Source organism: Carica papaya, chromosome 5, assembly GCF_054855325.1.
Source record: "Carica papaya isolate Zhongbai chromosome 5, ASM5485532v1, whole genome shotgun sequence".
NCBI lineage: Eukaryota > Viridiplantae > Streptophyta > Magnoliopsida > Brassicales > Caricaceae > Carica > Carica papaya.
Window position 1 is genome coordinate 3,026,205 of NC_142313.1, and position 14,383 is coordinate 3,040,587.

At 31.8% G+C, this 14,383-nt stretch overlaps 3 protein-coding genes across 10 annotated transcripts in view; 2 read left to right on the top strand and 1 right to left on the bottom strand.

Annotated features, from left to right (window-relative positions):
* The window catches only part of LOC110821269 (C2 domain-containing protein / GRAM domain-containing protein), a 32,796-nt gene extending 32,370 nt beyond the window's left edge, over nt 1-426 (bottom strand). The window contains exon 1 of one of the 3 annotated variants that reach the window (XR_015819045.1): nt 12-426. Coding sequence is in view for 1 of the 3 variants with exons in the window: in XM_088219774.1 (XP_088075900.1) it covers nt 12-230 (219 nt within the window). In the remaining 2 variants the exon portion in view is untranslated. The remainder of the gene's footprint in view (nt 1-11) is intronic. The other 2 variants (XM_088219774.1, XM_088219775.1) reach the window with 2 other exon arrangements.
* A 1,562-nt stretch (nt 427-1,988) lies between these two features.
* LOC110821392 (elongation factor) lies at nt 1,989-7,886 on the top strand. 6 transcript variants are annotated; one of them, XM_088219702.1, is made up of 7 exons: nt 1,989-2,115; nt 2,775-2,839; nt 4,331-4,813; nt 5,043-5,353; nt 5,434-5,490; nt 6,249-6,715; nt 7,444-7,886. In XM_088219702.1, the coding sequence occupies exons 3-7, from the start codon at nt 4,395-4,397 to the stop codon at nt 7,753-7,755; spliced, it is 1,566 nt and encodes a 521-aa protein (XP_088075828.1). In that variant the 5' UTR covers nt 1,989-2,115; nt 2,775-2,839; nt 4,331-4,394; the 3' UTR covers nt 7,756-7,886. The 6 variants fall into 6 exon arrangements, with proteins under 6 accessions (XP_088075828.1, XP_021906909.1, XP_088075826.1 ...); XM_022051217.2 differs by having other exon boundaries at nt 1,996-2,115; nt 6,246-6,715; XM_088219700.1 differs by having other exon boundaries at nt 1,996-2,115; nt 2,775-2,829; nt 6,246-6,715.
* Nucleotides 7,887-11,120: 3,234 nt separating this feature from the next.
* Nucleotides 11,121-13,279, top strand: LOC110821393 (Serine/Threonine-kinase). Its single transcript, XM_022051218.2, has 2 exons — nt 11,121-11,420; nt 12,571-13,279. The coding sequence occupies exons 1-2, from the start codon at nt 11,392-11,394 to the stop codon at nt 13,172-13,174; spliced, it is 633 nt and encodes a 210-aa protein (XP_021906910.1). The 5' UTR covers nt 11,121-11,391; the 3' UTR covers nt 13,175-13,279.
* The last annotated feature ends 1,104 nt before the right edge of the window (nt 13,280-14,383 follow it).

Consider the following 14,383-nt stretch of genomic DNA (forward strand, 5'->3'; position numbering starts at 1 on the left):
GAGGAATCAACCTTGTCTCTATCATAAATATCTCCGGAGTTGGAATTTTCCACGAGCTGCGATCGGTCAAAACCGCCATCAACACCTCCGCCACGATACGTAAAGAACCAATAGGCAACGATCACGAATACAGACGCAGCCATCGTTACCTGGACCTCCCACCATGACGGCACCATAAACTCCAGGACCGTTTCGGTCAGATTAATATAATTACCTCGCGTACCGATCATCTATTTCTCCTATTTATTTTCCCTCGCGATTTCTGGTTTCAATGCACAACAGATTCCAATATCAACTAGTAGTTCGCTTGTTCTGGGGCTTTGAATTAAGAATTCTGCAAAGTAACTGATGAGTGACCCGACATTGTTACAGAGAGAAATGGAGAAAGACGGGGAGAGAGAGAGAGAGAGAGTCAAAGATGAACCGTTGCAGGCAGAGAGAGAGATTAATATATATGACACGGGGACATGAGGAAATCGTTAGTTGGGTTAAATGACAATCCTACCCTTCAAATTAGGGAGAATTATTCTGCGCCTTTGGAGTTTATATGGGTTTCGGGTTTTCGGTAAACGAAGAGGGTAATTTGGTAATTATAACGGGCAAGGCAATTATGCCATTACGGATATCTTTGAATGAGAAATCTGGCAGAAAAGTATGCTTTAAGAGTGCAAAACGGTTTTACTTTTTATATATTAATTAATATATGCAAATTATACTTTCCATTCCTGAATTTTATACTTTTTTATTTTGATTCCTGCTTTTTTTAAAAAAAATATTTGGTTTTTTTATGGCAATATATGTAACGTAAAATATATTATAATCAAAATTAATTATTTTTATTACATAATTATGTTATTAAATTTGTAATATAAAGACAATTATAATTTCAGAATCAGCTTTATTGCATTAAATCGTATTTTTTATTAAAACCTAATGAAAATAAAAATATATACTTAATTTTAATACGTAAATTTGATTATAATATTGATGAATTTTGAATTATTTATTATTAATACGAAATAATTGAAGCTAACTTTAATTAATTAATTTCATTGATGATCACGAGTATGATGATCAATATTATCTTATATATTTCATGTATTTTTTATTAGTAATTTTAAAAAAAATCATAATTTTACTTTAATTATAAATATAATTTGCACTATATTTTTTATTGTAATTAATTATTTTTTATATCACAATCAACTTAATTATTGAACATTTAAAATTATAATAAATATATAGTATAAACTATTTATGTAATAGAATCACTGTTGGTATAATTTTTATGTAATAATACTAAAATTAAAATGAAACTGGAATCAAATTTATGAACAATAAATAAATTTACCTATTTTAAATAAATAGTATAGATTTTATGATGTTCTAAAATACTTTTCTACTTATATGATATGATAGATTATTAAGTTTATAATTAAAACAAATATAATATTATTTATTCGCAAATCTATATATAACTTAACTATAGTTAAATAAAAATTATCCCATAACTATACAAAAACAACCAATATATAGAATTATATAAAAATTTTGATAAAGTTAATGCATTATTATAGTTACTTGCGAAATTTTTTAAAAATAATCTCATAATATCTTATTTATACGAAATTTTATTATCTTCTAATTAAAATTTCAATGCCAGAATTTTAACATAAATATATATATACATATTTTTTATTATAATAAATTAATGCATGTTTTAGGGGACTTTCCATAAATTTCAGGTATTTTTTTTGTTTTTAATACCCATATAAATTTCTCTTTATTATACAATTAATTAATTATTATAAATTAAAATGATTATTTTAGTAGTAAAGAAAGAGACCCACGTAGTCACATAGAAATAAAATTAAAATACAAATTGAAAATTCGGCTAATAAATATTTTTTTAGAAAAAAAAAACAAAAAAAAAGCAAAAGGGAGAGAAGCAAAGCGATTGATTTTTTTTTTTTTAATAAAAAGCGAAAGCGGGAAGTGTACGACGGCAGCAGAAGCTGCGCTTTTAGGTTTATTACTTCCAAATATAAATATAACGTTTTAAACTCTGCTCTCCTCCTTTCTTCTTCCTCGCCGCTTTGCCTCCTCAGCTCACTGGTTCGTCTACTCTCCCTCTCTCTCTCTCTCGCGTCACCTGTATTCGGTGAAATATAAATGAGAGTTATATAAACTAGTAAAGTACTACTTGCTTATGTACGTTTACACGAAGCTTTATGTTGAATTCGTGTTTGTTCTCTTTCTCAAGCCAGCTTGTTTGGCTGTGGTTTTGTTCATGATGTAGTCCGTTCTCCAATCTGCTGCTTGCGATTGTCAAACCGTAGCTTGAAATGTTCGTTTGTTTGTTTTTCTATCTATCTTCTTTTTTTTTTTTAATTTTGCGCATTAGCTTGATCACGTCTGCTGATTTCAGTGCGTGTATCGGAAAACTGTTTGGTTTATGTTTATTATGAACTGTGAATTTGTTTTTAAAATCGGTGGAGATGGAAGTTGCACTGTTGTTGTATGAAATATTATGCATGCAAAGCTTAATTCAAGAAACTGTTTGGTTATATCTTACGATTCTTCGAAGGATGAGCAGTGCAAAAGCTGATTAAGGGACCGATTTAATGTTACGACTGTATTTTCATACCACGCGATTGATGATAACAGGAAATGGACTAGTTGATCTGTAATGATGACTAGTTTATCTCTCATGCATTTCATTCGTTTTGTTGAATTTAGCTTCTAACATATTCTCAATGATACATTGTATGCAGCAGGTGATCAGGGAATGGGATATTGAAGCAGGAAGCCTTGTCATGGAATAGGATGGTACTTAATAGTATGTTGCAGCCACTATAGTTATATATGAAATGGTGTATCTTATGTAGTTCTATCACTAGGCCACTTCATAGTGCTCTTTGAAAAATAATCTTCTGTTTGTTTCTGTGGTAAATCAAAAGAGATATTTCTGCATTCATCTACACATGACCTGATTCAACCTTTTATGACCATCTTTTAAAATTAAAATTTGAGGTCTAGTTGCAAGTGTTTGCCACAGGCATGTCATAGGAACACTTAATTCAGCACAAGCCTAGAATTTCTCTGAGGTCTGTCCTTTCTGTGCACAGGGAACATCTGAATAGGCATTCTCAGTACTCATGGAGTTGCTTGGTTTCACTGTAAAACTGAACTGCCCTTCCCTTTGCCTTTGGGTTTTCCATAGTTTTCTTTTGGGAATTCCTCTCATGTAACCAGTATGTCCTACAAAGAAAGGGAATGCGCTAGTTCTTTGAATGTTTACGTTTTACTGGATGATGTCATTTTAAGTTATAAGGAATCCTCAGAATCACAGCATTTTTATTAAATATCTTTCTTTAATCTCATTGCCATCTCTTCTCCTACTAAGTAAGAGTGTACGTAGTTTTTAAGGAAAGGACTGCTATTTTCAGGCTTTCCATCTAAACTTCGCTTAATTTTTGTTAATAGTGGGTTAGCACTTATGGTCTCACTTAGGGATGATAGCCAAGTATTGATTGTTTCCATGTAACCTTTCTAATAAAGAAAAAAGAGAAGGCTTTTAATTTGTGGTTAAAATTAAGTACTTTTATTAGTTAGTTATACTAGGAAAGGAAATTAAACAGTGACTGACCGTGGCCTGCAGGCATAATTTTTTTTGGAGAAGTTTGTTATATAAGGCTAGTAAATAGAGAAAAGGTGCATTAACCATTTGAATGATTCCACTTGTACAACAAGCATTATATTTTACTTTCTAGTGAGCTATAAATACTTCACAAGTAAAGTAAATTCTCAATCCTTTTTTCTTGTAATATCTAAAAAATGGTTGTTCAGATGTTATGATTGGTTTTGAGATTTGAGTTTATTGCTACATCAGTAGTGGGCAGTATTCTGTTATGAATATGCAAATGTATAATAAAATAGTGTTTCTAAAAGTTTCTGGAGACAATCACTTGGTTGCTTATTCATTCTGGTCGGCAGAAAAAGTGTCCTTGTTCGTACTTATTCTTTGTATTATGATTCCTTGCTTGATCAGTCTCTTTTTCCCAAATCATAAGGAATGACATTTTCTAATAGCATTGCATGTATCTTCCCTCCCTCCCTCCCGCCGTACCTTGAAAGATCTGATCTTATACCTCCAAGTTAGTAGACTGGTATTCTGAATATTAGAGATCTGTTTCTTACTAAAAACATGCTATATAAAAGCAATGACTATTCTAGTCTCCTAATGGAGCCGAACCTGATCAGTAATCTGCTACTTTTTCAGTTTGAATGGCTTGGATTGTACTAAACATCTAATTCAATCTGATTTCAGGACAACAGCAGACATTTTCTTTGAGTGTTACTATCAATGGCTTGGTGTGAGTCTGTATTTTAATATGGCTCCTTGTCAATCACTAATGGATGTCAATTCAGAGAATCAATCACATCACACAAGAAAAGTCACACCTGAGAGTGAGAAGAGTTCCTTGAATAATGCAGACGGGTATCATGTGAAGTGCATGACTAGTTGTGAGGATGTCAATCGGACTGTATTTCCATTGGATGAACAATCCAATGCTCTAAAGGGTGCCGAGGACATAGAGGTTAATATAAGTGATTGTCTAAATGAAAGTGACTGCAAATTGACTGAAGCCGAGGACCCGGATTCAACTGAATGTTCTAGCTCATTTGTGAATACATCATCTGACACTGAGAAACATTGTGGATTCAGTGATGCTGAAGTGGAATCCCAATTTTTTGGTGATGATGATTTAGGGCCTGGCTGTGATGCATTTAGTAGAATGGCTCAAACAAGGTGCGTGTTCTTATATCTTCCAATTTTTTAAAAGTGATTTTTTTTTTACGTTTTCTAGATGTGCAATAAGAATTTTTTTTTCTGAAAAAAAAGTTCACTAACAATGCAGCAAGGGGATGCCATCCTTGTATGTAATAAGAGGTGATATTTGGCTGAATGTATTTAATCATGCTTTTAGCACCATTACTTGGTCATTTAAGCATTAAAATTGCTTGTGGTTGTACTTTAGAAAGAAGAACTTAACAACTCACTGGAGGAACTTTATACGACCTCTTATGTGGCGATGCAAATGGACGGAACTGAGAATTAAGGAAATTGAGCACCAGGCATTAAAATATTCCAATGAGCTTGCTGCATATGATCAAAGAAAGCTTTCAGGAATTGATCCATCAACAATAGAAGGTTTTGGTTCAAAATCATTGCCATATTCTAATCAATACTACAGAGAAAAGGCGATAAAGAGGAGGAAACGTAAGAGAGTTGAAGACACCACAGATATAGCATCATACATGTCAGATCACAACCTTTTTTCTTATCTTGGTACAAGCTTCTCTCTATACTTTACATCAATTGCCAGGTTTTTTTATCACTTTTGTGGTTAATGTTTCCAAACAATGCAGAAACCAAGAAAGCTAATTCAGATGGCACTGCTTTGGCTGATGATTTCGGTAGCACAGGTAACTGTTTCTGCTGCATCTTATCCGTGCTTGCATCATTCTACATCAAGTTACCTGAATAGCACTGAAACCTGCCAGCATCTCTAAGCAGTCGACTTGCCTATTATTAGCCTTTAATCTATATTACACACTGCAATATGAAGCATCATTCTTGATTTAAATCTTCTGCTTCTAGTTGGAATATTTTGCATTATGGCATCAAGTCTGACCACCTTTATGGGATCGATTGTTTGTTACTGCTGCACTGCACTTCTATTTCTACCATTAACACTATTGCACGGCTAATGCCATGAATTGCATTAGATAACCAAGTCTAGTTTCTATTTCTTCTCTGTAAAAAATTCTTCAAAGCTAAACCACCAAGTTCACATTGTAATCCATGCTATTAGGAATCTTGTAGTGCAATAACTAACTGAAAAGAGAAAAGGAAAAAGGTCGAAGCTAAATGTAATCTGTTCTTCTTTTTTTTTCTCTGTAAAGCTCTTCTATACTGGCACATGCACGAATGTTTCCATAATTTGGAACTGTTTCAGCATAAAAGGTTGTACTGTACTGAGAATTTATGATGGTGTTCCCTTACTTTTTCCTATCTGTATGTATCTCTAGTCACATTGTGATGGTTTTTTCCTAATTCTCTTTGTGCACATTTTTAACTTCATACTTTTTTCATTGTTGTCTTAAAACTGTTATAAAAAAGAGACTATTTTTTTTTAATTCAGACTCTGACAGCTGTTGTGTGTTATTTTTTGGAGCAGCAGTTGAGGACCAAAATGTTGATAGCAAGAAAAAACTAGATGTCAATAACAATCAACAAACTTTAAAATTCCAAGATGATGATAAACCCTTGGAGCAGCTTCTTTGGAAAATTGAGATGATGCATTCTCGAGTTAACAAGCTGAAGGGTCAACTTGATGTTGTGATGTCTAAAAATGCTGCAAAGTTTTCATCCTCCGAGAATTTGAGTCTTCTTGTACCTTGTGATGGACAAACACCTAGTCCTACATTCTCTCCAGGAAATGGGGAGGCGATATCAGCAGGAGTCATGTATAATCCTGTCCTGCATATTTTAGAGTATGATGTCAGCGATCTGGTTATGCCTGAAAGCGTTATCTCAAGCTATGGAGGGGATTTTCATGTTCCTGATATTATTGAGAGTACAGTGGGAATATTGTCCGGTTCTGATGTTACCTTCCGCCAGTCACAAATTGGAGATTCGTGTGAAGATGTAAGTGTTCTTGACATAGTTAACACCCAACAGCCTAGGCACCACACACACACACACCAGGAGTTGTTATTTCCAACCAAATATTTTCTGAAAGCATGCAGATACATTTATTTCAAATTGCACAAAATTTTGAATGAGCTTAACATTATTCCATCTTTCACACCCCTGGATTCATTCTCTGTGATTCTGTGATCTGTGACATCATATTTAAAGCTGTATCTTGGGGAATGTTTGAAAATTATAGATACCACAACAAGAATATTTTTTTTCGTTGAGATACTGTCACGTTTTCTTCAAGGTTATCTGTCTGAATCTTTTTGTTTATATAAGTCAATTACTTTCCACAAGTAATTAAATGGAAGCAGCTCCATGTTATATGCTAAACCTAGAGATGCAATTAGAATCAGAACATGTCATCAAATTCTTGTCTCCTAAGGTTTTAAGGGTTTTGAGGTTCCATTCTTTATACAAGGCTAATGCTTGTCAACATCGCATGCCATTTTCTAAGTCCCTTGACTTCTTTAAACTTATGTAGTCATTCTTTGTGATTGAAATTGGTATTGACTTGCTTCCTAATGAAAGGATTATGTGTCGACTGTGCTGTGTTTCCATGCATATGATTTTGTTTCCAAAAACTATTTACTAGATGGATGTTTGACATACTAATAACAATAGGAACCCATTGACCATAAAAATCTGTTGACTGTACCCAATGTTTATAATTGCAGACTGTAGATAATGTCTTGATACATAATGAAGCTGCTGAAGCAGAAAGGCACACTTTCCTGATGACTGGTAATCGAACCAGAGATGTGCACCATGAAGCAGAGATGGTTGAAGAAGTCACTGGTCCTTCTCAAATTTTGAAATCAGAAAGTGGTCCAATGGTGAAACCCACTGGACCTCAGGAGCAGCCAACTCTAGAATCATGTTTAGCTGCGGACATTCATATCCCCAGGAACAAGAGAAAGCGTGGGGAACGCAAGGCTTGTTCAGGTGGCTGGAGTAAGCAACAGCCAGGGGATCCTGACAGCCAGTGAGTTCTAGAATTTCCTCTTGTGAATTCATCACGAATGCACAAGTTAGTTTTTTTTTTTTTCTGGTAAGCAGATGGAAACTGGTACTTCTATGTAAATTATGAATAAAGTACCATGACTTATGAGTAGACCCATCCATTGGCATTGGTTTTCTTTTCTTGTGGAGCTTTTAATTTTCTCTTGCTGGACTTTTATTTAACTGAAAGGCTGAAATCGCATTGACATAGCAGATCCGTTAAAATCGTAATATCATGTTCCGGTCTTTCATGGGTGTAGAGTCTAGTCGCGAGATAGACATGACACAAAGGAGACTGATCAGGATACTTTCAGTTTCACCCAAGTTTGCTTTTAGATGCTACACGAATTGGCAAGTAGCCGGAAGACTTTCTTTTTCTCGGCTCTTCTTTTCCAGTAACCCTGAAAAGTTGATCGTAATCAGAAGACGGAAAAAGGTTGAACTTTATTATCGTGTCTCTGGCTGAATTGGACTGGGGAAGCTTATTATGATCATTTCAGGAATATATTTAGTTACCAAATTTTACTCAATTCTGTTTCTTTAGTAATTTCTTATTGCAAACTAATCTGCAATAATTTGATTGAGTTGTAATCCCTAGAGGGGAGTTTGCAACTGTAATCTTATATACAGATAAGTCGCAACAGAGCTCTTCTCTCTGGATGAGCATTATGTGTCCAACAGAGCACATCTCATCCTGGCTCGTCTCTCTTCTGAGCTGCATCTGCCTTTTAAAAGGTCAGTAGTAGGTTTGCTACACTTTTTCATGATAACTATAATGTACATTATTAGTTTAAACAAATCTAAATCTGTAACTTCCCGGAAAAAAATATATCATATGATCTTTGGGTTTATGAAAAAATGATGTAAGTATTTTGCAGGGAACAAAGAAGGATAAACCAGAAAGATGGAGAGAATTTTGCTGAGTGAATTGCATTAGGTAACCTTTACATTTGCATTTCTACTTGTATATATATTGAAGAGAGCTGCATGATAAATTATTTACAATTGTACATTCCCCTTAAATTCTGTACAAAATAGTTAGGCAATTGTGTGCATGGAGGTAATCAAATGAAACAAAATAACAGAATCATTATACGAAATCTGGAGTTATGCTACTGCAGCCCCTTATAGAGCTTTGCCTTCTTCCCTTCTAGAACTTTGCCACCTTCGCGCATCTCCGAATGTTGATACGTAAGCCAGATTTTTAGCTGTCATGCTGACTTGACATCAATTGTTCATTCTTTAACAAGGTTATCTATCCGGATGTTGCAGAAATCTCTGTCAACACAAGAACAGGAGAAAATGAAAGAATATGTGAATTAGATAAGGATATGTGAAAATGATGGTTCGGGTGGGTAAATTAGGTTCAACTTGAAGATTTTTTCTAGAACTCAAGAATTCAAGAATGGCTGCCCAATAGGGAAGACCCCCATAGCGAACACTTGAGATGGTCAGAACGGGCACATGTTGCCAACCAACTGATTTCTTTTTCTTATTGTTCCCCCCTTTATCATTCGAATCCTGTATTCCTATTTTCACTTGGTACACTTGAAGAGAAAAATGAGAAAAAAAAAAAATTTATGTTATGTAGAATTATTTAATTTTTTACCCTATATATCTTCCTTTCTTTTTCAATGTTTTACCCTTAAAAAACAGTTTGGTAAAATGAAAAGTCCAAATTGTAAAATTGAAAGTCATGATCTTGTTTAATTTAACCTTAAATTCAGTAGAGTTCTAAAGGGTAAAGGATGTTACTATTGACTTTTACAACTATCCCTTTTTCCTTCTCTAGAAGGAGAGAGGGAGCTCTTATAATTTCCAGTCCAATTAAAGTGGACAAAATCATTTCTATGGTCTACATTACACAGAAAAAGCAAAAAAGATGACTGATAAACCCTAAATACCTTTTGACTCACAGAGCAATTAAGGAAAAAAGAAACCAAAGTTGATATTTAAAAATTTACTCAAAATTATGACACTAAAATTTTATTTAATACAAACTAACTCCAAGATTTATAAATTAAAACCAAAGTAAATCCTCTAAAACCCTGACATGCTAATCAGATTACAGTAATTTGATTGAATCCTAATAATTTATATAGTGAAATGCATGCTTTCTTATTTTAATTAACCTTTTTTCTTAGAGATTCAACTTACATGTATATATATATATATGTATATATATGAGGGTTGAATTGCAATCTGTAACCCAACATGCGTCTCCAATGATCATGTCTTTCCCACTTTGTAGCAGCTTTTGGGTGTTCTGGATATAACTCCACCCACAAAACTGAATCATGATGCCATCCATTGGCAAATAATTTATAACCACTCTGGATCTCAAATCAGGCTGCACTATAAAAATTTCACCTTTTCTTTGATTGGTTTAATCGCCTGGATCAATTTTTTATAGTAATATTTTTTACAAGTATGTTAGAATTTTAAACTATTTCTACCATTTATCTTTTAATGTTTGCTTATGTGAGTTTAGTTATAAGGAAATTTTCCTCTTGTTTTTAGTTACTTTTTTTTGGGTTTTATAGTCTACGGATAAATTTATTAATTCAGTATGATATATGGTTATTTTTTATATTTTGATAATTAAAATTTGATTATATAATAGTATTATGAAAATAAAATTTCAAATTTGCCCATATAAAAGAGTATGTCTTTAATATCATCTTTCAAAAACTTAATTTTAGAATGTAAAAATTTGCTTTAAACACATTTTTACTGCCATAACATTTAGAAATTTAAAGGTTATATTGTTTATATTATTTTAGTAAACTAGATTACTTTATGTTATTAATCAACTTTTTTATGCTTTTGGTATTATCATGATGAGATTCACAACTTTGCTAATTAATGAAGACTCTGATATATATATATATATATATACATATTTATATGTATGTGTGTGTGTATCTGTTAGGATTGAAATCAATGTGAACCAGATTAGCCAGAAGAAGCATGGTGTGCTTACTTTGATTCTTTATTATTTTGGTAACCCAAAGGCAGGCCAGGCATGTATAGAACCAATTAATGCCCTAACTATGTTTACTTTGCTCATGAATCATAATTATTTACACCATGAGATTATCTTAATCAAGAGGTAATGAACATGATTATATCATTTGTATATATATATATATATATATATATAGATTATGTATACTTTTCTATACATGTATGATCTAGAAAGTACATGAATTTAATCAACTACACTTCCCTCTTTAAAGGCTTAGTCTACTAATTGCCTTAAAAGCAACAATTTTTTTTTTCCTACTTTGCCTTTGATCTTTGAATACATACATCTATATCTATATATATATATATATACCTATATATATCTATATCTCTTTCTCTCTCACACACACAAAATCAATGGGAATCATGCCTGCCAAAAGCAAAAGAGAGTTTATGGGTGTGTAGTAATAAAGAATGGGGGAGAAAAAAGAAAAGACAGGTGCAAAAAAACATAAGGGCCAACTCTCATCTCTCTCATTTTGTAAGAATTAGAAGGCAAAGTTCTCCCTTCCTCTTTTCTCTCTTACCCAAATGAAAATTCTTTCTCCTCTCTCACCATCAAGTGGTCTGTCTTCTTCAATTTGCTTAATTTGTTCATGCAAGATTCAAAGACCTCTCCCTCAAGGTATGTATATGTGCGTGTGTGTGTGTGTGTATATCATCCACCCACTTTCCATCTCTCTCTCCTGCACAATTCTCATATCTTCTATATAGGCTTACATATTTGTTGAACTATGTTTTTGTCCTAGCTACATTTTGAGTTTGATTTATGATGTAGGTTACCTTTGTTTTGTCTTTCATTTAATTCTTAGTTTAAAAATGTGTATTAAAATTAATATTTATAATAAATATTGTTCTAATTATACATATTAAGATCAAAATTAAAATTAAAATTAAGAATTGACTATGAATTAAATAAAAAATAAATTAAACATGAAATATTGTCTATCACATTTAGTAATGTAGTGTTGTAGATGAATTTGAACTCTTGAAACTCTAACTACTAAAAAAAAAAGAAAAACTTTGGTAGTTGGACGAAATTGTCAAATCTTGCTTTATAAGTTCTTCCCATTTGAAAATTTTGTTTTCTTTCTATCTTACTATAAGAAAATATGTCAAAGGGGAAATTTTTTTATTTCAATTTTCATAGGGTATGTTTTATATTGTGTTTATATCACACTCAGAGTATTCATATACCCAAAAGGTGATAATTAGTAATGTAGATACACACACACACACATATATATATATATGGGGGAAAAATGTATTCCAATTTTGTCTTTAAAATGATTAGGCTTGCAAGTGAAACATGACCAACGTTATGTATAGATGTCAAGCACTTTGAAGAAAAGCCGAAATGAGTGTTGTTCTTATTATGGCTTTCTAGCTAGGAAGCCAACGGTCAAAAAATTTCTCGACAAGCCTCATTTCTTAATGGGGCCCACTTTATTATTATTAGCTATAAGTATGATTTCCAAATTCTTTTAAAAAATAATATTTAAAAACCACCCTAGATCTAGTTATTAATTCTTCTAGATAATTGGGTTTAGGATTTGAAATTTATCAAAAACAAGACAAAAAAAATAAGTTCATATTTATATATACTATTTATGTGCACTTGACGAATAATTAAATATACTAATGATCTGATTAATTATAATATTTATATTACGATTTAATTTCAGTTACTTACTTCATTATAAATTTTAATTTTGTTCGTCTTATCAAAAATTATTTGTAAATTATAATTACATATATCAATTTTTTATTTACAGGAAACCTTGGTATCAAAGAGCAATAGAGATTGCAACACTATGGAAAACAATTCCAAAGTCAAACGGATTGGAGATCTCCACAACGAACATTGTCTTACGAAAAACGATTCCCAAATCCAATGGATTAGAAGTCCCAACAATAAATACGACATTATGGAAAACTATTTCCAAGTCGTCAGATATCTCTCAAACCAACTCCAATAGAGAAAAGTTAAGAAAATGTACATCTCTTAAGGTTGCTACTTCCTTTACTCGAGTTTGTTTATGTGCACCAATTTCTTCTTACAACGAAGCTTTTCGAGCTGATATCATTCCTCCTAGAAGAAGTAATACTTATCCAAGAACATCAAAACCTTGTCTTACTGCACAAGAAACAATCTCTATTACTCCTCGACTTAGCATAGAAGGACGGAGATTTTTTCGTGGAAAATCTTTGACAGATGATGTGTTGATGAGGAGATTTGTTGTGGAAGAGGAAGCAATGTTGCAAGTTAGGAGAAGAAATCAAATGGAAGTTATTAGGAGGAGAACATTGTCAAGGAGAAAAAAGCTTGGGCCTAGTCCTCTTAGTAAGATGGTAATGGCTGAAAAAGAAGAATGTTAATTGAGAAAAAAGAGAGAGAGAGAGAGAGAGAGAGAGAATCAATTTTCTTTGTTGTCAAACAGCAAATGCTTGGATCTTGCTTTTACATATATAATAACATATTTTCTGTGGGTTTTTTTATTCTTTTAATTGGATCATTCATTTATCTGATTTTTAAGAATTAGAAATTCAAAATACATAAAATGCATATTTCAAAGAAAAATCTAAATGTGCCCAAGATTTTCAAAATTAGTTTCCTTATAAAATATCTTGTAACAATTTGGAAAAATCACAATTCAAGAGTAAATTAATGTTTAAATATAATGATTTTGAGAAATCAGAATGTGACCCAACAAAATTTGCAAAGAGACAAATTAACTTTTAATGTTTTTCTTTTTCTTGTTCTCTTGAATGGTTGTGGTCATAAATAATTTTGTTTTAACATGAAAAATCCATTTAAAAAATTGTAAAAATCTTTATACACACACACACACACATATATATATATATATATTTAATTTGAAGAAAAGCATTGCTTTTTCTATTGGAATTTTAAGATGTTTGGACAGCTTATTCTGATAAAAAGCTATTATGGTGCTATATCAGCATCAACAGATTGGGACATGTCACTTGATACACCTTTCATAAGCCAAATATTATTAATTGTAAAAGAAGAAATTACACCCACAAAAAAAAAAAAAGAAAACAATGGTAAAAAACCTGAAAGTTATTTATTATTTTAAATAAATTTAATTAAAAATTAAACATAAATAATTTTAAATATAACTATCAATCCATTTAATCTGATATTTTAATAATAAATTTTTTTAATTTTTTAAATTACAAAAAATTAAATCAAATATTAATCTATTATAATTAATTTAACTAATAAAATATATTTTTTTACAAAAATTATAATAATTTAGTAGTATAAAACCCAGATACCGTAACATCTCAAAATTTTTATCTTTTACAATTTAAGATTAATCTCGCTCGTATTTATATGTCATAAATAGAAATATCGCTTTATTTCTTAATATCAATTTAGTGAAGCTCTTTTTTCCTCCCATAAAGACAGCTTATATGGTGAAACCTAAAAGCCTTAGCCAATAAGAGAGACTTTGGAGGAAGGAAAAGAAAAAAAAAAAAGAAAAAAGTAGAAGCCAAAAAGTGCTTATAGAGAAGCCAAAATCAGAACAAACTTATAAGCTAAAAAATGTAATCACATAA